Here is a 26,925-nt window from a genome sequence, read left to right on the forward strand (position 1 = left end):
CTCCATACATTTTCTGTCCTCTGGGTGACTTTTAGAACTAATTTTGCCACATTCGGAGCTGTATCTGGAGAAAATGCACAGTGGAAACCTCGGAAAGCACACAAGCCCCCTCAGCTGTGCTCCCAGCCCTAGAACACCTTGCAGTGGTATTTATCCCCATGGCAGGGGATGGAACAATTTGCTCTTTAAGGCCTCAATCTGGGACTCCGTGGTTCCTCATCTTCTGTCCTGTGCAGCTGATGGGAAGCAGTGAGTGCAAGGAGGGTGCAGCCCATGCAGAGGGGGCTGAGGGTAATTTGCATTTTCCTGGATTTTCTGAAGGCAGCACACGCGTGTCCTCAGCTCAGCTTTGATCCAGGGCACAAATGCAGCCTGAGAACAGCAAAGGAAGCTTTGTTCTGCCCTGGAATTTGAGTGGGAAAAGCTCTTTTGCTTTATAAAATTCTCTTCACTTCCATGTTTCCTTTGTGCCCCCCAAGATGAGGAGCAGCTGATCACGATCCCCTGAAGCAGAGCCAGCAGGATTAGCAGGCAAAACCTCCAAGCCTGGCTGCTGCAGGCTCTGCTCCAGGGAGTGCTTGGCTGACCCTGCTCTGCTCTGGGGGCCAGGGGGGTCCCCCTGCCCCTCTCTGCCAGGTCAGCACCTCCACGCAGGGCTGGGGCTTTGTGGGGCTGGGCCCAGCACAGATCCTGGTATCCAACAGCAGCACTTCACTGGGATGAGCTTAGCAAGGGTTGGTGTTGTTGGAAAAGGAAAAGCAGAATCTTCTCCTGAGATCTGATGTGTTCTTCCCCACGGAGATGCCTGGTTTCCAGCCACTTCCAGCCACTTCCAGCCATTTCCAGCCGTTTCCAGCCATTTTCAGCAGTTATCAGCCATTTCCAGCCATTTGCAGCCGTGCCACAGCCCCTGTAATGGTGCCACTGCTCTGCTGGGAGTGTTCTGCTCTCCTGGCTCTGCTGAGACCCAATCCAACACCAGCAGCAGCTCAGCTGGAAAATGTGATTTTGAGCAGAGCTGAATTATCAACACAGACTCAGCAGGGATTTGAAACCCCTGTGGATGTGGGGACATGGTGGCCTTGGCAGTGCTGGGGGACAGTTGCACCGGGGGACTTCGAGCACTTTTCCAGCCTCAACAATTCCATGATTCTGTTGCAGTGGGGTTCTCCTGAGGCCATGGATGCTCTTCAAGGTGCCACCAGCTCTGGAGGGGTGTGCAGAGGTGCCACCAGCTGCTGCCTCTTCTCCTGCTCCGATCGAACTTGCTGGAATAGCTTCCAGCTCGCTCTTGGCTTGCCTGGGGGAGCAGCCTTTGTGCTGATTCCAGGGCAGCAGACCCTGCCTGCCAGCAGCAGCTGCCCCAGAGCCTCAGTGCCCCAGGGAAGCGTGGCCAGCCCCTGTCCTGCCCTTCTCCAGCCCAGTGCCTGCAGAGTCCGTCTGTCTGCCTGGGAGGGGCAGGGGCAGAGCCCAGCTGCAGGACAGGTCCTTTCCTTGGGCACAAGCCCTGCTGGAGCTGACAGCTCTGCCAAGGAAGGGCTGGCAATGCCTGCCCATGAGGCATTTTCGGCTGGCTGGCACAAAATGCTGGACACACTCGGCAGGGAGTTGCTCCTTCTGGCAGGAGCATGGGCTGGTGCTGCCGTGTCCTCTGCTGGGAGCAGAGAGCCGGGAAAGGGGAACCGAGGGACTGAAAACACACGTAAAAAATATCTGTAACTCACCAAATGAGTCTGTTATGAACCTCTTTGCTTTTGCCCTTTTCCTGTTTACATTTTCCCTTCTCCCTTTCCCCCTTCCTTTACATTTTCCCCTCTCCTCCTCTCCCCACGGCCATCTCCCATCCCCAGGAAGGAGCAGCTGGCCCCACATGTTTGTGGAGCAGCCCGGGCTGGGCAGGGGCTGTCCCAGCTCCAGTGCTGCTGGCAGCCCCTCAGGATGGAGCAGCCTGGAGCATTTCCCCCTGGATGAGTTTTCCTCGGGGGAGGCTCAGCACGCAGCCCCTCCACCGCTCCCGTTGCCTTTCAGGGTCGGATGTTCCGTTCCTCACAACCTCCTCACCCCACCGGGGACAAGGTCCAGCTGACAGCTTTATATTGTTTTTGATTAGCAAATTCTGGAATTAGAAGCCATGCTCTATGATGCCCTGCAGCAAGAAGCTGGAGCCAAAATTTCCGAACTTCTTTCAGAAGAGGAGAAGGAGAAGCTGAAGAGCGCCGTGGAGCAGTGGAAGCGGCAGGTGATGAGCGAGCTCCGGGAGAGGGACGCCCAAATCCTGCGGGAAAGGATGGAGCTCATCCAGCACGCCCAGCAGGTGGGTGTGGGGCAGGGCCCTGGGGAGGGACGAGGGGCGGCCCTGGGAGCTGTCCCGAGCTGGCCAGGCCTTGGATAGCCCTGCACACAGGGCAGCGTGCTGTCCCTGCCGTGTCACACACGGTGACAAGCACAGAGCACTCGCCTGCAGCCCAACACCCAATTCAGTTGTGGTAGAAGCACAGCACATACAATTTCTATCCCCCAAACTAATGCATCTTCTGGGTACATCTGTATTTGGTTGGTTAATAAATATTTTTTTATTTGAAATCTGACAGAGAATTAAAGAGCTAGAAGAAAGAATTGAAGGCCAAAAAAGACAAATAAAAGAGTTAGAGGAAAAGGTAAGGTCATGCAGATGGGACAGCTGCTGTGTGTGCACATGACTATTCTCCATTTCACCTGGGCCAAGGAAACCTCCTTGGAGAGAGCTCGTGTGTGTAGTGCTGTGAGAGAGGGGACAGCTCCAGGAGCACAGCCTGCACTTGCCCCTGTCCCTCTGAGGAGGGGATGAACTGCCTGAGCCGAGTCCTTCCTCCCCTCTGCCCTTCGGGGCAGCCTGAAACTGGGCAGGGACGGGGCCATGGCCCAGGATGGGGCAGAGCCAAGGGATCAGACAGCAGAGCTCTGGGAAGGGGCTGCTCTCCCTGCTTCCCTCCCGTCCCAGCCCCTGGAAAGGCTGGAAAGGAGCAGCCTTTCCCAGCAGGAGCGAGGGGCTTTGCTCTCCTCCCTCCCCTGCCCACGGCTCGTGTCACAGAGCGTTCTGCAGCCACCCAAAACTGCTGTGTTCTACCCCAGAATGGCCTCAGCCGAGCCCTCCCCTGCCCACTGAACCTCCAGGCCCGGGCACAGCAGGGCCAGCACCCGAGGTGAGCCCCGAGCTCGGCAGGTCGGGCTGCTGCAGGTGCCAGAAGGGCTCAGCTGATGCTCCCCCATCTCCGGGCCCGTGGCTGTGCCTGGCTGGGCTCGCAGGGGCAGGGGCCACTGTCACCAGCCCGAGGGACACGGGCACTCTCGTGAGCCCAGCTGAGCCCCGAGCACCCAGACTTCACTCCACACTCCATATTCCTGCTCACGTCAGAGTTTTGTTGTGCTCTGTCTGTAACCACTGCTTGTTTCTCAGTTAAACACACTGTAAACTCTTAATCTCTTTCTTCTCTTCCGTTTTTCCCTCTCTCCTCTCCCCTTTTCAGTTTTTATTTTTGTTTTTATTTTTCTCTTTAGCTTTCATTCTTTGGTCATAGTCCTTCAGGCCACATGCACAAGGTAAGCCCTCAGGTCTCCTCTGCTCTCCTCTTCTCCTGGAGCATCTCTGTTTTCCATAGAGAAAAGAACCTTCCTTTTGCTGTGTCAGCAGGACTGAAGGGTATCTTGAGCATGCCAGAGAACCCAAAAATGGAAATCTCCAAATCCTTTAAAAAAACAGCAGGCAAAAACTTGTCAAACAGAATTTCCTTCTTTAGAGGGAAGGACAAGGAAAAATTAAGCACGCTTAAAAGCAAGAAAACCTCTGGCAAGCCAGGGAGAAGCCCCAGCCTGGGGTGATTCCTCTGGCTGCATCGGGGGCAGCTCCAGCTGATCTGTGCTGGAAGTTCATGGAAACCCTCAGCCCCTCTCCCTGCCCAGCCAGAGAGCCTGTCCTGCCTCCAGGACAGCAGCCAGGTGGGTTTGGGGCAACATGGCATTTTCTGGGGTCTGTTCCTCCAGGCATTGTGCCCAGGGACTCCCTGAATCTCCCTTTTCCGTGCAAGTAGGGGATAAATTTCCCTATTTCTGTGTGTGCTGCCAGAAATGACCACAGCCGGGATGGCATGGAGGGAAACACTCCCCACTAACAAGATAAATGGAATCTATCACAAATTCTTTTTTATCAGTTGTACAATTCAGCAGATCATTATAAACAGGACCTCACAGAAGTTTTGTGAACGTTCTTCTTGCCCAGGTGGGCTCTCCTTTGATTGCTGTTTTCCTCTCCTGTTTCAGCCCCCTGAGGCCACTGCAGCTGCTCCTGCTGTCCTTGCCGGAGGGACAGCGCTGCTCCCCGAGCCCCTGGCAGAGACTTGGCACTCCCCATCCCCGGAGCCACCTGGGTCCCTGCTGCTGGCCACGGCAGGGGCAGGCTGGGGCACTGCCAGCGGGGCTGAGCCGGGCTGGGAGCGGGTCCTGAGAGCCCCGAGGAGCCTTTGGAGGGGACAGAACTGAGAGAGAGGGAGCAAAGCTCTGCTCCTGCCCTGCTGAGCCCCGAGAGCCTTTGGAGGGGACAGAACTGAGAGAGAGGGAGCAAAGCTCTGCTCCTGCCCTGCTGAGCCCCAAGGAGCCTTTGGAGGGGACAGAACTGAGTGACACAGAAGGCAGAAGCTGCTCCTGCCCTGCTGAGCCCCAAGAGCCTTTGGAGGGGACAGAACTGAGTGAGAGGGAGCAAAGCTCTGCTCCTGCCCTGCTGAGCCCCAAGAGCCTTTGGACAGGACAGAACTGAGTGACAGAGAAGGCTGTTCCTGCCCTGCTGCAGCCCCTCACCGATCCAGACACTGAATTGACCCTGGTTCCCTGCCCAACAGTTGGCAAATCGCACCTCTAGAAGTGCCCATGTCCTGTTGTCTGCCACACAGTCATGCTCGTTCCACAGTTCTGCAAATTCTGTCTCCAAAGAGGATTTTAGGAAGCGTTCCAGAGGAGTGGCTCGTGAAAAGATGGATGTGAGTGAAAATGAAGTGGTTTGTTCCAAGGTATTTCTTCATTGCACAGGGTATGTCCCATGTTTGTTGAATATCCCACAAGCCCGGTTTTAGGAAAAACATAATGCTACATTCAGGAAATCAAGCTGCAATTTTTTTATTTTGAGTTTTCAGTGTACCATGATAAGAAAAATTATGCAATAATTTATAATTGTCTGTCCCTGAACAATGACAAAAGGCTTAACAATGTCCCAGCAAAACGTTCAACCTGGAAAAGGGTGAAGTAAACCAGATTATCCCTGATCCACATGCCCTGGGCTGGGAGAGCAGCAAGAGGGAGCAGAAGGTGTCCCCTGGAAGATGCCCTCACCTCGGGGAAAGGGAGCACAGGTCCCACAGAGCCGAGCCCGGGAGGTGGCACAGGAGCCGGGAGGAAAAAGAATCCTCCAGAAAAATGGGTGAAGAAGGGAAAATCCAGAAGAAATTCCAGAGTGTGACTGACCACGTTGGATCCACAGCCAAGCACAGAAATGCAGGGCTGAGAGGCAAAGCCAGGGATGAGGAACAAGACCAGGAATGAAGACCAAGGTTGGGACCAAGGTCAGGAATGAGGACCAAAGCCAGGAACAGGACCAGGGATGAAGAACAAAGCCAGGACCAAGGCCAGGACTGAGAAGCAAGACCAGGGATGAGGAACAAGACCAGGGATGAGGAACAAGACCAGGGATGAGGACCAAGGCCAGGAGCAAGGCCAGGAGCGAGGTCCTGCTGGCAGCCAGGGTCCCATGGTGCCCATTCCCTGGAAGCACGGGCAGGAAGGGATCAGAGCTCTGGGCAGGTAAGATGGGTTGACCACCTGGAAACCCCTTTATCCTGGGATTCTGTGGACTCTGGAACTCCCTCCCCTGCTAATTTCTCTCACTTGGGTTAAAATACTCCAGGTGATAACAGAAGAAATACTGAATTTGGTGTTGAAATGACCAGAGTCTTTATGTAAACATTATTTAATTATTGCTAATAATTTAGGTGTTAAATTTCGGTGTGATATAATAACAAATGCTGGATTTATGTTTTAGATCAGTGGTCACTCTTAAAGTTATTGAGAAGTAATTAAATGCGCTGTCAGATTTGTATGGACAGCAAGCAGTCATGCTGCTTTTAAAAAGACATGTTTTAAATGCAGGAGATGAAAATATTTTTCATTCTGCATAGAAAAAACAAATAGTAATTGGAAAAGTATTTTAATTCACAATTTCCCTCACTTTTTTTCAACTTTGTGCTGATAAGGACCTACTTGGCAGATAAACATGATGGGGAGAGCAGCAGAGAAAGCTGCAGTTGCACAGATTTAATGGAAGAGTTATTTACCAAATAACACTTTATACCAAATAACACGTTATTTGCCCAATTTATGTATTAATTAGGCATAAAACTGTAATTCCTGCTGAGATGAAGCTCTCCTGTGGGCAGTGCCCAGGTAGGGCACCCAGTGCAGGGCACTGCAGCCAGAGGGAACTGGGAGCTGTGTGTCCTGCAGGAACAGAATTCTGCTTCACAGCCCATTTGATTGTCTCAAGCAGGTCTAGGGTGGTATTGGAGTTATTTTTTAGTGTCTCTTTAACCTTGGATGATATTGGAGTTATTTTTTAGTGTCTCTTTAACCTTGGATAGTATTGGAGTTATTTTTTAGTGTCTCTTTAGCTTTGGAGACTGGAGGCTCACAGGGATGGGTAGCACTTGCCTGTGTCCAGATAAATAAGTTGTTGGTTACCTAAGAGAAATTGTTATTAGATATTAACTCTTACATTTGTAGAAGAGGCTTGAGTGTCCGTATTTTTGCCCTGATTATCTTAATTTAATTGAACCCCCCAGCATTTATTATAGCTCCACTTGATATTTGTTCATTCAAAGGAAACAACATGTGGGACATCCTGGAACAAGTAATATTAATTATTGCTTTCCATTTTCCAGTGATAGAAGGATGGGGAAAGCACCATGGCAGAGGGCTGGAGCTACATGATCCCTGCAGTCCCTTCCTACCCCAGCCAGTCTGTGTCCAGGATTCTAAAAGCAGCTTGCTGTGTTTAACTGGTGTCTGTGGAGCTGAACCTGCCCTGGGGCCATGGGGAGATGCCTCCCCCCCAAAATGCCAGCAATGGTCACCAGCAGCAAGCCAGTTTGGGTTCATTGTGGGCCCACCTATTTTCAGATCCTCCTCTAACCCTTGTATTTCTTACAACTATGTAAATTCTCTTTAGAAATGGCCCTTAATATTTTTAATTAAGAATACATAACATATTTCCTACTGTAGGCAGCAATTAGAAATACCAGTTTCAGAAAGATCAGTTTCAGGATGGTTTTATTTAACCACAGATGGGGACATGTCCCCGAGGGGAGCCTCCTTCACCACCAGAGCAGGACCTGCCCCTGTGAGCCTCTCTGTTTTGTAGATAATTCCTGTTCTTTACATGACTTTGCACACTGATCAGTCGAGCAGCAGGGAAATTGTTCTGTGTTCTGTAGTCCCGCTGTCAGCAGAGCAGCGGTGGTGGGGTTTGGGGGTTTTTCTTTCCTTTCAGAGGGATTGGCAGGGGAGTGGGAGCTGCTGGAGCTGGAGCTGTGTGTGCCCAGCCCCTCTGGAAATGAATTCCTGCCCAGGGGCACCAACAGCTCCAGCCTCAGGATGCCAACAGGCGAGTCTGCGTGCAGGGTGACCCCGAATTCCGTGTCTGAAGGGAAGTGTGGGGAAATTCCGGCTGCCCAGGAGACCCCATTGAGCAAAGGCCTTCCTGGGAAGGCACGGAGGCACTGACTCAGAAGCTTTTATTCCTTTGTGTGCTGTGAACCTCGTGGGTTTCTCTCTCGTGGAGGGCAGGACTGCTCAGCAATGAAGAAGAGATTTCCAGTGGTTAATAACTGTCAATTTGTATAAAAGCAGGGGTGTCTCCTGGCACGGCGTTTCTGCTCCGCTGTCTCAGGGGCTGCTGCAGACTGAAATGCACAGAAATGACAATGTCAGTCTGAATTTGTGGCTGAGGCGGGGGAGATGGAGGCCCTGGGGCAGGAGAGCGTGGCTGGTGCTGAAGGAGGTCTGGGCATGGCTGGGAGCTCCTCATCCACTGCTCATCCCAGACATCTCTGCTCTGCAGAGGCTGCTCCTCCATGGTTCTGCCAAATCCCACGGGAAAACACTTCAACACAGACCAGCTGGGACTTTCCTTCTAAGCAGAACATCTGCTTTATTACAGCAGGAACTTTGGGTTCTGCTTCCTGGGCACGTTCCGAGGGCAGGACATGGCACCAGCCTTTCATTTATCCTCTCTAGAACTAAAACCTCCCACTCCTGCGTGGCTGTAGGGGGTCACACACAGCACAGAACCCCAGAATGGTTTGGGCTGGGAGGGACTTGTAAGGTCATCTCTGGATGGGCAAGGACACCTCCCACTATCCCAGCTTGCTCCAAGCCCCATCCAGTCTTCCCTTGAATCATTTACATGAGTGTTCCTCTTTCTGTGGGAAGTAGAGAAGAGCTTTTTTGGAGCATGAATTTGTGCAGCAGGAGCAATTTGGTGTCTGGGGTGCTTCCCCCTCAAAACCCCAGTGCCTTCCCTCCTCAGCTTGCTCTCAGAAAGTAAACTCTTAACTGTACAGACTGGCAGGGAAAAAACCTGCTTCACCAAGCTGGTTTTAAAGATAATCATTCATTTCAGCTTTCATTCCCCAAAGCACTCCTGGGCAGAGCAGCTTCAATTGTCATCGCAGCTGAAGGGCTCTCCCCCTTCATCTGGGTCTTGCTGAGCTCTTGCAAATAATAATAATAAGGGCACAGGTTTTTGTAGTTTACCAAACTCATCATTAGCCTGAAGAACTATTCATCTGGAAAATCTAGCATAAAGTCGGCTTTTTTAACAGAATGCATTCTGTTTGTAAATGATGTTTGTGCAAAAGCCTGTCGCGGAGGCGTTGGGGTGCCCAGTGATATGTCTGCGCTTCCAGGGCAGCAGAAATCCCAGAGAAAGCTGCCTGGGAAAGGAGAGCGTGTCCGAGTCACTAAGGCTGTAGAGGCCCCATGCAGATGGGCAGAGGCAGGCGGGCAGAGCTGTTCTGTCCGTGGCTTTTCCCGCAGAGAGCAGCCCCGGGGCACTTTGCTCCCTACAAACAAGGATGCTGTGAGCGCCCAGGACACAGCAAACGGGAGTGCAGGGTCGGGATTGTCACCGCTGTCACAGCGCCGAGAGGGCCTGGAAGGGGACTGTGAAATACTCACATCGTCACTTAAAGCCACGTTTCTGTCTGAAATGTGGGGAGGATTCTAAGGGCTGTGAGTTGATGGAGCACCGGCTCTGGGAGGGCTCTCTGAGGCTGCTGCCCAAGGATGTGCCAGCAGGATGTGCCAGCAGGATGTGCCAGCAGGATGTGCCAGCAGGATGTGCCAGGGCATGGAGCCGCTGTCACCCAGAGCCCCGCGCTCCTGTGGGGTCATCAGGCCTGGGTCCCCCCGGTGCCTTTCCCGGAGCGGGTGCAGGGAGGCCGAGGTGTCAGCCCCCTTTCCTGCCTCAGCTCCGCCTGTCCGCCTGAGCTGATCCCTCTGAGCTGTGCCTCCCTGCTGGCCTGTCCCTGACCTGTCCCTGAACTGTCCCTGAACTGTCCCTGACCTGTCCCTGACCTGTCCCTGAGCTGTCCCTGAACTGTCCCTGAACCGTCCCTAAACTGTCCCTGAACTGTCCCTGAACTGTCCCTGACCTGTCCCTGAAACGTCCCTGAACCATCCCTGACCTGTCCCTGACCTGTCCCTGAACTGTCCCTGAACCGTCCCTGAACTGTCCCTGACCTGTCCCTGAACTGTCCCTACTGAACTGTCCCTGACCTGTCCCTGCTGAGCTGTCCCTGAGCTGTCCCTGAACTGTCCCTGAGCTGTCCCTGCTGAACTGATCCCACTGACCTGTCCCTGCTGAGCTGTCCCTGAGTTGTCCCTGAGCTGGGAATGGGGGATGGAGAAGGGACAGGGAACAGGGAATGGAGAAAGGATAGGGACCAGGAGGTGGAGAGCAGGCAGGGAATGGGGGATGGAGAAGGGACAGGGAACGGAGAAAGGATAGGGAACAGGAGATGGAGAGCAGGCAGGGAATGGGGGATGGAGAAGGGACAGGGAACGGGGGATGGAGAAGGGAGAGGGAACAGGGAATGGAGAAAGGATAGGGAACAGGAGATGGAGAGCAGGCAGGGAACAGGGGATGGAGAAGGGACAGGGAATGGGGGATGGAGAAGGGACAGGGAATGGGGGATTCTCTCCTTTCTAGCCATTGGCTGGGCTGTTCTGCTTCCCACATGTGTTTTCCAGGTATCCATGTCCAGCTGGCGCTGCTCTCGTGGCTGGGTGTGAAATGGGAACAGGACACAGCGCCAAAGAGGGGCACAGAAGGGTCAGGGCAGCTGCAGCAGCCCCCTCCCACCTACGGGCACCACGTCCTTCGTGCTGCCTCTCCTCCCCTGGGGAGGTGGAATTTGGCTTTGTGGTTATTAACTCGTCCTCTCAGAGTTTGTCAGATGAGGCAAATTTTAAATTCATCATTCATCACGATCATCACCATATTCTGAGTGTAACCCAAAACTGTTAGGGGAGTATTGCTTAAGGAAAATGAATTATTTGATGTGTGGCACAGCCTGGAGAAAAGAGTACTTTTAATATTTTATAAATTATCTCTTCTTTTCAGGGAAAAAAACAGCAACTGGCAAAGCCTACTCCAACTCAGACTTAACTGAGAGCTGCTTAACACAACCCAGCACAACCTATGGAATGGAAATGTAGATTTTGGGATTAAAAATCCCATGCGGAGGAGAGGGCCACAGCTGTGGTTAAACCTTGTGTTTATTTTATCCTGTAGGTACCTGTGCCGCTGGAGTTTATAAAGCTATGGAGAAAACCCTTTGATACTGAAATTCTTCAGCCTCTTCCTGCACTTGTACATCGACCACGTTTTAACCCAGCGCAGGGAGCTCAGCTGCAGGAACAGGAGGAAGGGAGCTGGTCAGAGAAGTGCTGCGGTATTTGAACCAAAGGGATGCGATGTTTTAAGGCCAAGGTTGTGGATTTTGTTATCAGCGTGGAATTCTATCGTGGAATTGATTTAACAAGCTCTGATTCTACCAATACCAGTGCTGGGATTCTGGGATGAGCTGCATTTTTGCTTCTGCCTAAAACCGGGTTCATTTTGAGTTCTACTGAAATACTTCATGTCTTAAAATGTTGTATTCCCTGGAAGCCCTGCAGTGGTGGTTGAGGTGACAAAGGGCACGTTAGGAAGTGGCTTGAGTCCATCTCATGGCTCTGCATTCAGGACGTGCTCTTGCCTGGTGTGTTCGTGTGTCTCAAACACCGGTTCAGTTCTCTGATTAACATCCTTGATCCTGGGGTTTTAAGTACAAAGCCACTTGTACAGGACAGGTCTGTGTGTAAATAAGGGATTCTGCTTACCTATATGTCACTATAAATATATATGAAGTTTTGTACATAGGAAAGAAAAAAATGGCTCAAAGAATGTTTTCAGAACTGTGTCCTCCGTTTAAATGCACAGACAGGAGATTGCCACCCATGTGCTGCCTCCCTCTCCGGGAAGGGATCCCGCTCGTTCTGCTCCTGCCCGTGTCCCACCGGGCTCTGTGGGGAGTTTGTTGGTAACCCGGGGCAGGGCTGGCTCTGTGTGAGGAGTTTTTTGGTAGCCCGGGCCAGGCTGGGCTCTGTGAGGAGTTTTTTGGTAGCCCGGGGCAGGGCTGGGCTCTATGAGGAGTCTGTTCCTGGCCCGGAGCAGGGCTGGGCTCTGTGTGAGGAGTTTTTTGGTAGCCCGGGCCAGGCTGGGCTCTGTGTGAGGAGTTTTTTGGTTGGGCTCTGTGTGAGGAGTTTTTTGGTAGCCTGGGCCAGGCTGGGCTCTGTGTGAGGAGTTTTTTGGTTGGGCTCTGTGTGAGGAGTTTGTTGGTGGCCCGGGCCAGGCTGGGCTCTGTGGGGAGTTTGTTCCTGGCCCGGGTCAGGCTGGGCTGTGTGACGAGTCTGTTCCTGGCCCGGGGCAGGGCTGGGCTGTGTCAGGACCCGGCTGCTCCCTCCTCCCCCTGGCCCTGTTCAGCCCTTCCAAACACGGTCCCCAAGCCCCGGGCCCGCGGTGGGGCCGTTGCCCGGCCAGGGGCAGCAGCCAGAGCGGGGGGTGCCACCCCTCACCCCAAACCCACCACCGTGGGTGCGACAGGCGAGGACTTCTCATCCCAGCTGGGGGAGGATGTGGCTGTTATTTCCAGTGTTCTGCTCTATAGCTGTAGCCTTCAGTGATTCCTTGAGTGCCTTACATGGCTTGTGGACAGAATTCCTGACCAGGAGCTGAAAACGCCCCTGCACCGAGTCTGGCTCCTTTGCACCCCTGTGCCCCTCGCCGGCAGCGTGCACAGGAGGAGATTTAGCTTCGACTCAGGAAATCGCCGTGTGAATATGTGTATTAAACCCTGTATCATGTGCTGTACAGTTTATAAAAAGGGACTATTGTAAACTTATGCAAAATGTAACAAAGAAAACGGAGGTTTTAGGTCCACTGGCTGGCGTGCCGTGACCCGTGTCCTCTAATCCTACTCCAGAATCATATCCAAAATACAGAACGTTGGGTTCAGTGCTGCGACAGCAACCGCCAGCCCGAAAACGGGCGGGAGCGATCGACTAGAGAATTTTACAGATATTTTTGTATTGTGATTCCTATGATATATATTGAGAGACTTTCTATTCCTTTGTAAAATACATAAATGATTGTCAATTTTAATTAAAAAGATCTGTTTTAAACCTTCAAATGCGATGAACTGGTTTGGGTTTGAGGGGATGGGGAAGCTGGGCTGTGACACCGGCCACCCTGGGGCCCGGGAGATGCCCGGGAGGGCTCGGGAGGGGGGCGTTCACCCGATCGCCGCCGCAGCCAACCCCGCGCTGTCTCTGCCATCGCAGACGCTGGGAGATGTCACCTCCCGGTCGTACGTGGGGACGGGCACGGGTGGATGGGCACCGGGAGGGGCGGGGGTCCTCGGGCGGCTCTTAACGCGGCGCTGGGCTCTCCTCGCGGGGCAGGGCTGCGGGAGCGCAGCAGCACCGGGTGCGGGCCCATGGCGGGGCGGCAGGAGGAGGCTCTGCCCGCCTGCTTCGCGGGGCTGGGCGCGGGCAGCCCGCGGCCGCGGCAGAAGCGCGGCGGTATGTTCTGCAGCGTGGAGGACGCCTTCGACAACAAGACGCTCAACTTCGCCTCGCTCGCCGCCTCCGGAACAGCAACACCCGTCGGGGGACACCGCCGCGACAACCAGCCGGGACCGAGCCCCGAAGCGGGACCGAGCCCCAGCCCCGGCCCCGGCCCCGGCCCCGGCCCCGGCCCCGGCCCCACCGCGGCCGCGCTGCCCCCGAGCGCTCCGGCTGCGCTGCCCGACGGCTGCCGGCAGGTAACGGGGCTGCGCCGGGACAGGGGCCGGGGCCACCGCGAGGGCGAGCGGGGACCCGTCCGGCCGTCCTCCTGCCGGCCTGTCCCATCCCGCCCTGTCCCGTTCCGTCCCGTCCCGCCCCGCCCCGTTCCGTTCCATCCCGTTCCATCCCGTCCCGTCCCATTCCATCCCGTCCCGCCCTGTCCCGTCCCGTCCCGTCCCGCGGAGCCGGTGCCGGGAGCGGGCGCTGGGCCCGTCCCTGCGGCGCGGCTTTGGGCAGGGCACGGTGCGAGGGCGCCGAGCGGTCCCGCCCGGTCCCTCCGGCCGGTCCCGGTCCCCCCGGTCCTGCCCGGTCCCTCCGGCCGGTCCCGGTCCGCCCGGCCCCTCGGGTCCGTCTCTGTCCGGCCGGGCACGCGGCGGGCCGCGCGGGGGCGCGCACGCAGGCGGGGGCGCGCGGCGGTCCCGCACACGGGCGGGCGGCGGAGGCGGCGGCGATGTCGCAGCCGGGCAGGAGGAGCGGGACCCGCGAAAAGGTGAGGGGTCCCCCCGGGGCGAGGGTGCGGGACCCCGCGGCTGCGGGCCGGGCTGGGGCCGGGGGTCGCTCCGGCCGCCGGAGATGGAGCGGGGCGGGCGGTCTCGTACAGCCGGGGAGCGCCGCGGGCTCCTGCCCGCCCCGGGGTGAGCGCCCGGCGGTGCCATTACCGGCGGTGCTGCTGCCGGCAGTACCGTTACCGGCAGTACCGTTACCGGCAGTACCGGTGCCGGCGGTGCCGGTGGCCGCGGGGCCGAGCCCCCTGCCCTGCCCTGCCCGCTCCGCTCCTTTGTTGCGCGGTCCGACCGGAGCCCGGCGGTCCCGGCGCTTTGTCCCGGGGCCGCCCCGGGGGGACAAAGGCGGGCGGGCTGCCCCGCCGTGCCCCCGGTTCCCGGTGCCGCCGGGCCGGAGATGAGCTCCGGGCACGCTTTTGTGACGGGATGGGCTTGGCAGACTGAGAGCATCTCGCAGCCGGGTTCTGCCCCCCGCCCCAGCCCGGGGTCCCGCCCGCGCTCCCCGGTGCCCCCGCCGCTCCCCCGGCCCCCGGCGCTGCGTGGGAGGGGATTCCCTCCTCCCGGCGCTTCCCGGCAGGAGCCGGGACAAATCCCTGGATTGCGATGCCTTGTGTTTTGTTTTTCCTCCTCTTGCTGGCCCGTGGCAGAACTGCCGTGGGGACAGCCCGGTGGGTGCGGGAGCCGGGGACCGGCCGCGTTCCGGGGCTGCGGGAGCGGGTCCCGGGAGTGGGGCGCTGCCGCCGGGTGGGCACGGGGTGAGGATGAGGGTGAGGATGGGGATGGGGTGAAGATGGGCCCCACAGGGGGAGGGGCTGTCAGGCTCTCCCGTGGGGCAGCAACACTGAGGCTTCTTTTGATTGATGTTATGGGACAAGGGGAAACAATAAAGACAATAAATCACTGACAGTTAAAGAAAAAGAAAAAAAAAAAAAAAAAAGGATGCAATTCTTTAGTTTTCCTTTCCTATACGAGCGATACTCATTTAAAGAAGCCCCGAAGTGTTTCTAGGCAGTTTTGCCTCCGGAGCGGCTCTTTGTGGTGCAGCATCTCCAGGCTGTGCCGCCACGTGCTCAGGCGTCCCTCGGCTGGTTTTGTGCCCAGGCCGTGCTCTTTGTGTTGCCCATTCCAGCACTGCAAATCATTTTTCAAGCGACACCAGAGAGCAGGGAAGGAATCCTCTGAAATTAGGTTGCAGCTCCACATAGACATCAGTGCTGCTGCTTCCTAAATTTTCTAGTTAAAGATTCTGGGTGAAGATTCTGCAAATCTGAAAACTGTGCCAGTGTCTGGCTTTGAAGTGAGGCAAGTCCTCGAGGCTTTATCTGCCTCTGCCGCGACTGAAAACGAATGAATGGCAATAAATTACCAGGTTAATGAGATGCACTGAGAAGCCTGGTGGCCGGAGCTGAGGCAGGAGCACGGCTCAGCCCTTGGAGCTGGCGGTGCCCAGGGCTGCCAGGCTGGTGATGCCACCCTACAGAGAGCTGGGCTCCTCCGAATGAAATTTCATATGGCTCCCCTTGCAAATGTAGTTGTAGAATAGTCTGGATAGACATTGAACTGGAGGGAAAATACTAAACCTAGATTTACTTAAAGCTTGGAATGAGTGAAGTGGAATCCAAACAAAAAAAATGTTTAAAAACTGTGGATTTTTTTCCCATTAGAGTGACCACATTCTAATCAAAGGAGGAAAAATTGTCAACGATGATCAGTCATTTTATGCAGATGTTTATGTGGAGGATGGCTTAATAAAGTAAGTTAAAAATTTATATTTGCTTATGTAATTTCTTAGAATGATACAGTGCCTTGGGATTTGAACAAGGTTCCTTCCCGTCATTTGTTCTTGAGAATCTTTTGGCTAAATAACGACAGCATTTTAGAGCAGTGTCAGGAAAGAGCTACGCTGGAGTAGTTCTGCAGGTGGAAAGACTTGCAGAGCACTGGCAGCCTGGGGAGGAGTAACAGAGGTTGTTTTGGCACCCTCACTTCAGAGTTGTTGCCAGCTAAGAGGAGATCTTGATTTCCTTTCCAGGCAAATTGGAGAGCACCTGGTCATTCCCCGTGGCACCAGGATCATCGATGCCCACGGGCAGCTGGTGATGCCGGGGGGCATCGACGTCCACACGCGGCTGCAGGCGCCCGTCCTGGGCATGAGCTCGGCCGACGGCTTCTTCCAGGGCACCAAGGCAGCGCTGGCAGGAGGCACCACCATGATCAGTAAGGGGGAGCACGTCCCTGCAGGCTGCCCTTTTCTGGCACAGTACACCAGGCCTGGAGGCACTGCAGGGATGTTTGCTTACCTTCCCAGCACAGAAATGTCCATTTCTGCTGGACAAATCCACAAAGCTAACTGAAGGAGTTGTGCACTGTGCAGAACCTCCTTCTCTTGCTGCACGTGGATATTAAAAATACACACGTAAATTAAAAATATCTGTCTGCTCCTGCCTCACCTCATCAGAGAGCAAGACAGAAGAACACTTTAAACACATTTTAATATGTTTTTAACAGCTCTGCAGGTGTGGGCATTTTTGAGTTTCTCAGCTTTACGCACAGGCTCCATTTTTGTGTTAATGTAAAATAATTGCGCTGTCTGTTCTGTTCCTGCTCCATTCCCAAGAACCCCTGCAGTTTGTGACTGCAGGACCAGTCCCAGCAGCCCTGGCACAGCTCGTGGCGAGCCCGCAGCCGGGGCTGCAGGGAGCGGGGGCAGAGCTGAGGGACGTGGCGGGCACTGGGGCTGCCCACGGGAGCTGCCCCGAGCAGAGCCATGCCCAGCCCTCGGGGTGCTGCGCCGGCCGAGGAACAGATGGCAAAGCCATGAGTGGGGTTTGCTTGTGTCCCTCGGTCTGGGACACGCGGCGCCCCTGTCCCTCGGCGGCGCTGGGAGCGAGCTGGCACTGCCGCCTCCGTGCCCGGTGCCCGGCGCGTGCCCGTCCCTGACACCCGTGTCCCCGCAGTTGAGCACGTGTGCCCGGACGCGGGGAGCAGCCTCCTGGCCGCCTACGAGCAGTGGCGCGGCCACGCCGACGGCCAGGCCTGCTGCGACTACGGCCTGAGCGTGGACATCCCGCGCTGGCACGAGAGCCTCCGGGAGGAGATGGAGGCCCTGGTCAAGGACAAGGGTAAGGGCACAGGGACCCACGGGTCGGGTCGCTGCAGGGCAGCCCTGCTGTCCCCTGGCACCCAGCTCGGCAGGGCGGGCACGGTGGCCGTGCTCCGCGGGCCCTCCCTGTCCTTGGCCGCCCAGGAGAGAGCTGTGGATGGGAACACGGGCACCAAGCTCCTGCCATAACTTCTGTGTCTGTGCCCTCACCTTTGGGCAATTGGCAGCCTGGTCATGGAAGGGGATTTTGGAAGCCAAAGGAGTAGGGTTGGCCACCCTGATGTACAGAAAAAGCATTTCATGAAAAACCTCCGAGACAGGGCTTAGAGAAGGAAAGTCAGCTTTAAGCGTTCCGCAGTGGTTCCATTGTGCCTGTAACTCCCGTGCATCCCGAGGTATCCGTGGGACATGGCTGGCTGGAAAGCAGGAAAGTAGACCAGGACAGGGATTCCTGCATTCATTAATACCTATTGCCAGGTTTGGAATTACACTTTCCTTCAGATATGCTAATGCACAGCTAAATGTCTTCAGTGTAATTTGTAGTCTTGCAAGCAAGGGTTTAATTGGCCAATTACCATAGAAATTCACAGTGAATTTCCTATTAAAATGCAGTGACTGAAGTAATGGAGCTGTTCCTTGGAACACAGATGAAATGCAGCTGTAATTTGATCATGGTTTGGTATTGCTTATTGCCTCTATCCATTAAAAATGCAGCAGCAATTCATAGAATCATGGCATGGTTTGGATTGGAACAGACCTGATCCCATTCCCTGCCATTTCAGGAACACCTCCCACTGTCCCAGCTGCTCCAGCCCCAGTGTCCAGCCTGGCCTTGGGCACTGCCAGGGATCCAGGGGTGCCACAGCTGCTCTGGGCACCTGTGCCAGGGCTGCCCACCCTGCCAGGGAACAATTCCTGATTCCCAACATCCCATCCAGCCCTGCCCCTGGCAGTGGGAGCCATTCCCTGTGTCCTGTCCCTCCATGCCTTGTCCCAAATTTGAGAATAAGCCATAGACTGAAGCCACCACTGGAGGAAAACCAGCCTGGGAGTGAGGCAGCTGAGTGAGCATTCAGACCCTGTCACAGAGGGTACCCAGCCCCAAACATGAACCACAGGGGTTTCATTTTTTGGTTCAGGTGCACCATAAAGTGGGGGTTTATTGTCTTTCACAAGTCCCAGGTTTTGGGGTCAGTGGGGACATTTCCCACGTCAGCCCTTGGCTTTTCTTTGCTTCCAGTGTAACCCTCGCCAGCACAACCCCCTGTCACAGCAGGGCAGTGACAAAGGGACAAAGCCACACGTGTCCTTTTCTATTTTCAAGGCGTGAACTCGTTCCTGGTGTTCATGGCTTACAAGGACAAGCTGCAGTGCACGGATGGCCAGGTAGGACACGCAGGGAAGGCACAGCCCCGCTCGGAGCCGCGGGGGCGGTGGCAGGGCTGACCCGGGCACCCCCTGTGTCTGCAGATGTACGAGATCTTCTGCACCATCCGGGACCTGGGGGCCATCGCCCAAGTGCACGCGGAGAACGGGGACATCATCGAGGAGGTACCGTGTTCGTGTCTGCGGGCACCCAGGGGTGACCAGGGCATGGCGAGGAGAACTCCTGCCTCTGCTCCTGTCCCTGTCCTGCTCCTGCCCCTGTCCCTGTCCCTGCCCCTGTCCTACTCCTGCTCCTGCCCCTGTCCCTGTCCCTGTCCCTGTCCCTGTCCCTGTCCCTGTCCCTGTCCCTGTCCCTGTCCCTGTCCCTGTCCCTGTCCCTGTCCCTGCCCTGCTCCTGCTCCTGCTCCTGCTCCTGTCCCTGTCCCTGTCCCTGTCCCTGCCCCTGTCCCTGTCCCTGTCCCTGTCCCTGTCCCTGTCCCTGTCCCTATTCTGCCCCTGTCCCTGTCCCTGCCCCTGCCCCTGTCCCTGTCCCTGTCCCTGTCCCTGTCCCATCCCTGTCCCTGTCCCTGTCCCTGTCCCTGCTCAGCCCCTGTCCCTGCCCCTGTCCCTGTCCCTGCCCCTGTCCCTGTCCCTGCCCCTGTCCCTGTGTCCCTGTCCCTGCCCCTGCCCAGCCCCTGCCCAGGGAGCTGCAGCCCCACAGCCCTGGAGGGAACAGGACCCTGTGTAGCAGCATGTGCAGGCAGAGGAATGTGCAGGAGGATCAGGGTGTCCTGTGGAATCATCCGTGTCCTCATGGATCTTCACATGTGCTTGGGTTCCCAAAAATCACTTTGGGGGTTCCTAAGGGATGACTGACTGCCTTAAGTGATGCTTTATCCCATTATCTGTCGTGTTTAGGAGTTTGGATTACTTGAAAAAATCAGGAGGTTTGAGGATTATACAGCAATATCCATGACATTGGCAGTATTTAACTCCACCATCAGCACCTGGGAATTCCTTGGTGTCACAGCCTTTGCCCATGGGCCTTGTTTTTCCTTTTGACCTGTAGCAAAGACAGTCTTGGCTCCAGCCTCAGCCAGACACGCACGGTGGAGTTAGACTGGCAGTTCCTCAGGCTCACGGTCACACCAGCAGTCAGTCTGGTGTGGGAGGGAGGCTGAACTGAAAGCCAGATCCAATCCTTCAAGTGGCTTTATGTGAACAAACAGGATAAAGGCTAATTCCCACCTCCTGGGATTTGATCTGGAAACCTGCTCCTCAGCTGGCTGTGGAGCCAGGCAGCTCATAGTGCTTCCGTCAGCTGCCAGCATGGTGACACGAGCCCTGGGGACACACTTGGAGGAGATCTGTGACAAGAATACAGACAAACAGGCGTGTCTAAGAGCAGGGTCCTTTAAAGGATCCGGTGGGATCTGCTCCGTGGGGTTGGATTGCATCCTTGCCCTAGTGCCAGCTGGCTGGGAGGTTACATGATCCAGAGCAGCAGGGGGACAGGGTGAGGTGTGTGCTGGACATCTGCCACGTGAGTGACCTGGGACACCCCAGAGCTCATCTCAGCATCTGTCCCTGTGTGTTCCCTTTCCTCCGTGCCTCACGGTGAGGTGCAGAGGGACAGGAGTGCCTGGGAGAGGTGGCACTTGCTGCATGCCCATGACGGTCTCACATCCCTGTGCCCATCCCTGCCTCCTCCAGGGGCTCCTGAGCAGCTCCACAGGCTCAGGTGGTGGGATCCCTCTCCCTTTGCTGCAGCCATGCACGGGGGCTGGGGCAGCCTGGGTGTGAGTCCCCTCCTGCAGAACCCTGGGTTTGAGGGGTGAGAAGGTCCAGAGGTGCTGCTGGGGCAGAGCAGCTCCCATGCAGGAGCATTTCTGCAATGCAGGACAGGTCTCTGAGGGGTGGCCCTGAGGTGAGTGGGATGTCCCCGGGCAGTGTCCCGTGCCCCACCTGCTCAGGTTCCTCACTCACCACCTGCCCTCGGGTGGCTCTGGACAAGGTGTGCTGTGTCCCATGGTCTGACTGACTGCTCTCTCCTTCCTCCTGCCCCCAGGAGCAGAAGAGGCTGCTGGAGCTGGGGATTACGGGCCCGGAGGGGCACGTCCTCAGCCGCCCCGAGGAGGTAACGCCATCAGCCCCCGTGCCAAGCTGAGGCCCTGCCGTGCAGAGGGGCTGGGACACCTGTGGGGTGGGATACCTGTGCTGTGGGACACCTGTGTGGTGGGACACCTGTGCTGTGGGACACCTGTGTGGTGGGATACCTGTGTGGTGGGACACCTGTGTCCTGGGACACCTGTGCCGTGGGACACCTGTGTGGTGGGATACCTGTGTCATGGGATAACTGTGCTGTGGGACACCTGTGTGGTGGGATACCTGTGTGGTGGGATACCTGTGCCATGGACACCTGTGCCTGGGACACCTGTGCCATGGACACCTGTGCCATGGACACCTGTGCTGTGGGACACGTGTGCCATGTCCTTGTGCCCGCAGGTGGAGGCCGAGGCCGTGTTCCGCGCCATCACCATCGCCAAGCAGGCCAACTGCCCCCTCTACATCACCAAGGTCATGAGCAGGGGTGCTGCAGATGTCGTGGCTCAGGCCAAGAGGAAAGGTAACACTGGCTGCACAGGCAGCCCCTGAACCCCTAAGTGCAGCCAGGAATCTCATTCTGACTGTGAGCTCTGAGAAGTCCTTGTCTCCTGAGCTCCCCCACACTCTCGGGGCGCTGAGGCTCGTGCTGGTTTCCATGGTAGGGTGGGCTGGAGCTAATTGCTTGGAGCTGGGAAGATTGGATGTGTTGGAAAGTGTGACACTTCCATCTAGGCAGACACAGCTGAGAAACGGGGGAGAATCCACTTGTGATGGTTTGGTGTGAACTGAATGAAAAGCAGATGTGGAGCAAGCTCCAAAGTGTGACTGGGGCTGGAGTGGGAAGGGCTGGGATGGATCCTGTGGGGAGCAGGGGGGAAGGGGGAGCACAGGCACCACTTCCCCAGCCCGGAGCCTGCCGGGCAGACACGGGTGAATGTGTGCCTGGTGAAAGGAGAGGACAGGCAGGTCCAGAACGTGCTTTGACGGTGTCTCCCAGTCACCTGAGATAACCTAAGAGTGCGGGAGTGCCGCAGGAGGGGAGCGCTGAGCGTGGTTAGGGCAGCGCTGTGCCGGCTCCCCACCCGCGCCGCTCCGCAGGCACCGTGGTGTTCGGGGAGCCCATCACGGCCAGCCTGGGCACCCACGGCTCCCACTACTGGAGCAAAAACTGGGCCAAAGCCGCCGCTTTCGTCACGTCCCCCCCCGTCAGCCCCGACCCCAGCACGCCAGACCACCTCAGCACTCTGCTGGCCAGGTGGGTCCCTGTCACCCCTGGGCTCACCCACCTGCCCGCAGCCCTCGAGCCAGCGGTGCCCCCACGGTCTGGTCTGCCCGGCAAGGGGGCTCTGCCAGCCGGGGGTGCCAGCAGTGTCCCCCTCGCTGAGCCCTGTCCTTTCCCCAGCGGGGACCTGCAGGTCACCGGCAGCGCCCACTGCACCTTCACCACTGCGCAGAAGGCCGTGGGCAAGGACAACTTCACCCTCATCCCCGAGGGCACCAACGGCATCGAGGAGAGGATGTCCATAGTCTGGGAGAAGTGTGTGGTAGGTGCTGCGCTGCAGCTGCACGGGAGCACACGGGAGCTGGAACGGGCTCCAGGCTGTCACAGCCCCGTTCATTCAGACCAGCCAGAGCGGTGACACTGTCTAGACACGGCTGCAGCTTCAGAGAGCTGCCAGGGAGAGACTGAGACACACAAATGCCTTCACGGTGTCTTCAAAGGCTGCTGCGTGGGGACCCCCTCCGCTCTCGCTCAGCCACCAGGGAGTCTCTGCAGCACTTTCTCCCGTGGGTGATGAGCTGTTCCTGTCCCCTCACTGTCTCCCGTGGGTGATGAGGTGTTCCTGTCCCCTCACTTTCTCCCGTGGGTGATGAGGTGTTCCTGTCCCCTCACTTTCTCCCGTGGGTGATGAGGTGTTCCTGTCCCCTCACTTTCTCCCGTGGGTGATGAGCTGTTCCTGTCCCCTCACTTTCTCCCGTGGGTGATGAGCTGTTCCTGTCCCCTCGTGCCACCAGAGGCCTGGGCAGGCGATGGGGAGAGGGGGTCTCTCCCGTGGGACATGGCCGTGGCCGTGCTTCCAGCTGCCAGGTCACCCCAGGCCCCACCAGTGGGGACAGGTCTCCATGTCACCTCTGTCTGCCTGGCTGCAGGGCTGTGTCTGTGTCCCGCTCCCAGGGCACACTTCATTTCCCTGCCAGCAGCATCCCTGGGGGGCCCTATCCTGCATCCCACAGGGCAGATGTCCCTCTGCAGACTGCAGGAGCTTGGGAGCCAAGTCACCCTGAAACCTCCCTTAGGTGGGCTTTGTTCAAAGAGAAAAGGAACTTTTCTTAAGATGATGAGTGAAGATGGTAAATAAGTAGCCCTGGTTAGGTTCACTTCCAGTCCTTCTTCACTGGGCTGTCCTTAACCCTCTTCAGTGATCCTGAGGTGCCTGTGCAGGAGTTGGAGCCAACCAGTGAAGGTCTTGTTTTTCAGAGACTTCCACCTTTGGAGTCCAAGGAAAATAAAACCTGTGTCTGATATCCTTTATCGCACAGGGACCCAGCTCGTTCCCACACCCCCCTTCCTCTGTAACCACAGAGCAGAGCCTCACCCCACATGGGCCCAGGGGTGGGGGCAGCAGCTCCTCCCAGGGGGACAGCCCGGGCCCGGCCATGGGGAGGGACTGTGCCCACAGCAGGCACGGGGCCGTGCCCACAGCAGGCACAGGGCCGTGCCCACAGCAGGCACGGGGCCGTGCCCACAGCAGGCACGGGGCTGTGCCCACAGCAGGCACGGGGCCATGCCCACCTGGGCTGTTTCCCCTCCCCAGGTCCCTGGGAAGATGGACGAGAACGATTTCGTAGCAGTGACCAGCACCAACGCTGCCAAGATCTTCAACTGCTACCCCAGGAAGGGGCGCGTGGCCGTGGGCTCCGACGCAGACCTGGTGCTGTGGAACCCCAAGGCTACGAAAATCATCTCAGCAAAAACCCACAATTTGGTAAAATATATTTTAAATCATTTTCTGGGGCTGGTTTTAGAGTCAGAAGGGGTCTGGAAAGCAATGCATGTCCTTACCTGGATCAGCTCATTCAGCAGGGGAGGAGTTGTTTTGTCTGTCTGGGTAAACTGATGAAGGACCTTGAATTTGCTTTTAAAAATAGTAGGAAAATATTCTTTTATTGCTGTAAAAGGTGGGATTGGTACTTAGTGACCACTCCAAGACAGCTGGCATCTGGTAAAGAAATCTTAAGGTCAGTGTATTTGCTGTGGACTAGAAAAATATAGGTGCTGAACTGAAGTAGTGAGCTATTGCTAAACTGCAATGTGTATTAGTTACAGTTTAATATGTATTAACCTATTGCTATAGTTAATATATACTGGTATTAATATAATACAACATTTAAATATTCCATAAAGAATATCTAAATAATATCATAATATAAATATAATTTAATAAAAGTATTAAACTATTGCTGTAGTTTAATATTATTGGTTTTGAGGTTGATTTTCTCGGTTCCATTTTGCTTCCCTTTGGAATCACGTTATTTGAAATATGAGGGGTTAGTTAGTTCTGGCTGATGGTTCACGAAGAGCAGTGTACAAAAATGGGGGGCATTGTTGGCCTCCTCTTACATCCTGCAGGCACTGAATATCAGGGTTTGCTTTTTCTAGAATGTGGAGTACAACATATTTGAAGGCACTGAGTGCCACGGGGTCCCAGCCGTGGTCATAAGTCAGGGAAGAGTTGTCCTTGAAGATGGAAATCTGTGTGTCACCCAGGGCTCAGGTCGCTTCATCCCTAGGAAGACATTCCCTGACTTCGTTTACAAAAGGATAAAGGCAAGAAACAGGGTAAGGAGAGTTTTATTTGCCATAATCCTGTGTTTTGATCACAATCTCTGCTGTAGTGTATTGGGGCTGCTGTGATGGCAAACCTGCAACAGCAGCAGGAATATTATCAGTGCTATTTCTTTCTGTGTGTTGTCGTGTAAGTGCCTGGCTCCTCAGTCAAGAATTCTTAGTATTAGCGCTAATAATGACAGTTTTATTAGCCTATTATAATGTTACAAAACAAAAATAGGACTTGTAGCAAAAGGGCTTTTTGGTTTGTATTGAGGTAGAGGGAGGAATTCCTCTCCCAGCTGTGCTAGAGGAGTTTCTGTTGCTGTGTTTCCAGTGTCTGCTCTGCAGCCATTGGAGGGTAAGGGATGTACATCCCCTAGGTACTGGAAATACAGTAAGATAAATCCTCCTGTGTGCTGGCACAGCTTTTGAGACACAAAGACATGCAAATAATGTAAAGAGCTTCTTAACAGCTCTGTCCTCCTTCCCTTTTCCGTGTGCTATTGCAGACAGTGTAATTCTACATCCTGCACAAAGCACAGCAGGAATCAGTAACCCAAATTAACTGCAGAGGCAGGAGCCCCGACTCTGGTGTGCCTCAGGGTGTCTGGGGTGCCTGGAGGCAGGATGGGGATGTGCCAGCTCCCTGCAGGGTGGGAATGGGAGCCAGAGAAGCTGTAGATGCCCAGTCCCTGGAGGTGTCTGAGGCCAGTTGAAAGTCCTTTTAAGGCCATCAACTCCAGTCACTCTCCCAGCCCTGCCCAGGCCAGCACTGCCCATGTCCCCAGGCACCACATGCACAGGGCTGTGAATGCCCCTGGGGATGGGGGCTCCAGGCCTGCCTGGCAGCTGTGCCACGGAGAAACGTCCCGGTGCCCAGCCCAATGTCCCCTGGCACAGCTGCAGGCCGCTGCCCCGGGCTGTGGCCCGTCCCCACCGTGGCTGACGCTGTCTCCCTGCAGCTGGCCGAGGTGCACGGCGTGCCCCGCGGGATGTACGACGGGCCGGTGCACGAGCTGCCCGCCAGCGTCAAGGCCGTGGCGCCCGGCGCCGGCAAAGCCGCGGCCGCGCCCGTGCGCAACCTGCACCAGTCCGGCTTCAGCCTGTCCGGTACGTGGGGCCGGGGGGCCGGGGGGACCCTCAGCGACAGAAAACCCAGTTCTGCTCAGCAGCAACGGGGCCAAGCGCAGCACAGCTCTGGAATGTTCTGCAGTATTTATGTCAGAGCACGAAGCCTGACGGGGGCTCTGCTCCCAGGAGCAGAGCCGTGATCCAGCATCATTGGCTCTGCAGAAACCTGCCCAGCAGCTGTCGGGAGAGCCAATGCTCTGCCCTAAAATGACTTCCATAATGGTTTTTTAGCTGATTGGGTCACGTGGGTCCTATATTGTTTGATAAATGTTACCAGTCCCCATGTTTTATTATATACAAAATTTATTTATAGGAAACCCACTTGGAAATCTTCCAGAAAGCAACAATGAAAAATTAAGACATTCAGGCAAATACAGCCATTCCAAACTGTGCCATGCTTGTAGAGTGTCCAAAGTGACACACAATGAAATTATTAGCATTTTCTGAGGAAAAGCTTTATGGTTGTGGCACGTAAAGCAGTGGGACCACCCCGCTGTCCGCTCTCCGCAGGGTCACAGGCAGATGACCACATTGCCCGGCGCACGGCGCAGAAGATCATGGCCCCGCCGGGCGGGAGGTCCAACATCACCTCGCTGTCCTGACGCCGTCCCCGCGCCGGTCCCCGCCAGCGCTGCCGGGACGGGGCCGGTGGGCCGCCCTCGAGCTCCTCAGCTGTGCCAGCCCTTCCCTCGTAGGTAGAAAGTAGAGTGACGCCCGAGGCAGCGCTCCCAGCTGGGTTCTCTGCCCGTGTTCCCTCGCTAGCTGCTAGGAAAGCCCTTCCCTGTGCATGCGGCACCGCCACGTCCCCAGGGCTGCAGGGCTGGATCACGCTCCTTTCCAGCAGCATCCGCTGCCCGCTCCCATCAAAGGACTTCCAACAGCTGAGCACTTTGGTGGTGTCCAGCCAGAGCCCTCCGCCCTGGCCGTGCTCCCAGGGCCACCCCCAGACTGTGTGTCCCTCGTTGGTCACAGCTCAGGGGCGAGTGCAGCCCCGTGTCCTGGGGCAGAGTGGTGCTGGCCCTCCAGGGCCCGGCCGTGCCGTGGGCTGGTGTCCTTCTGCCAGCCTTGTTTTTTAAAGATCATTTATACACTTTTTCAAGAACTGAGTGTGAGTCCAACAGCCAATACCAGGGCTCGTTTGGAGGCCAGGTGCATGCAACACACTTTTTTATGAAGATTATTCTAGCCCAGTTATTATATTTAAAGGTGTGTACACAGAGTGTGCCTCTGGCCATAGAGCCATGCATGTACCTCCAGGAATGGCTTTCCGTTCTTGTCCGCTCCTTGCTTGGAATAAACTTGGTTGGAAACCGCAAAATGCTGGAAGTGGTTGATGCACCCGAGTCCATTTTGTCGTTTTCTTCCTCTGAGTTTTTCTGGGTGAGGCTTGCACGGTGCCATCCTGACTTGCAGGTTTC

The 26,925-nt window shown here is 56.0% G+C and overlaps 2 protein-coding genes across 22 annotated transcripts in view; both read left to right on the forward strand.

The window, feature by feature from the left end:
- The window catches only part of JAKMIP3 (Janus kinase and microtubule interacting protein 3), a 55,373-nt gene extending 42,561 nt beyond the window's left edge, over positions 1-12,812 (forward strand). For 7 of the 18 annotated variants that reach the window (XM_072931368.1, XM_072931373.1, XM_072931372.1 and 4 more), the window contains 4 exons: positions 2,111-2,314; positions 2,592-2,657; positions 3,538-3,579; positions 4,297-4,781. In XM_072931368.1, coding sequence (XP_072787469.1) covers positions 2,111-2,314; positions 2,592-2,657; positions 3,538-3,579; positions 4,297-4,515 — 531 coding nt within the window. In that variant the 3' untranslated portion in view covers positions 4,516-4,781. The other 11 variants (XM_072931374.1, XM_072931377.1, XM_072931376.1 and 8 more) reach the window with 5 other exon arrangements.
- Positions 12,813-13,103: 291 nt separating this feature from the next.
- Positions 13,104-26,825, forward strand: DPYSL4 (dihydropyrimidinase like 4). Of its 4 annotated transcripts, none has more exons than XM_030276910.4 (14): positions 13,104-13,445; positions 15,635-15,723; positions 16,003-16,187; positions 16,928-17,092; positions 18,398-18,459; positions 18,544-18,624; positions 20,507-20,575; positions 20,944-21,064; positions 21,643-21,799; positions 21,947-22,088; positions 23,361-23,531; positions 24,206-24,385; positions 25,339-25,486; positions 26,018-26,825. In XM_030276910.4, exons 1-14 carry the CDS (start codon positions 13,119-13,121, stop codon positions 26,107-26,109), a joined length of 1,989 nt encoding a protein of 662 aa, XP_030132770.4. In that variant the 5' UTR covers positions 13,104-13,118; the 3' UTR covers positions 26,110-26,825. The 4 variants fall into 4 exon arrangements, with proteins under 4 accessions (XP_030132770.4, XP_072787484.1, XP_030132769.4 ...); XM_030276909.4 differs by lacking the exon at positions 13,104-13,445 and adding an exon at positions 13,873-13,957; XM_072931383.1 differs by lacking the exon at positions 16,928-17,092.
- The last annotated feature ends 100 nt before the right edge of the window (positions 26,826-26,925 follow it).

Source organism: Taeniopygia guttata, chromosome 6 (assembly GCF_048771995.1).
Source record: "Taeniopygia guttata chromosome 6, bTaeGut7.mat, whole genome shotgun sequence".
Classification (NCBI taxonomy): Eukaryota; Metazoa; Chordata; class Aves; order Passeriformes; family Estrildidae; genus Taeniopygia; species Taeniopygia guttata.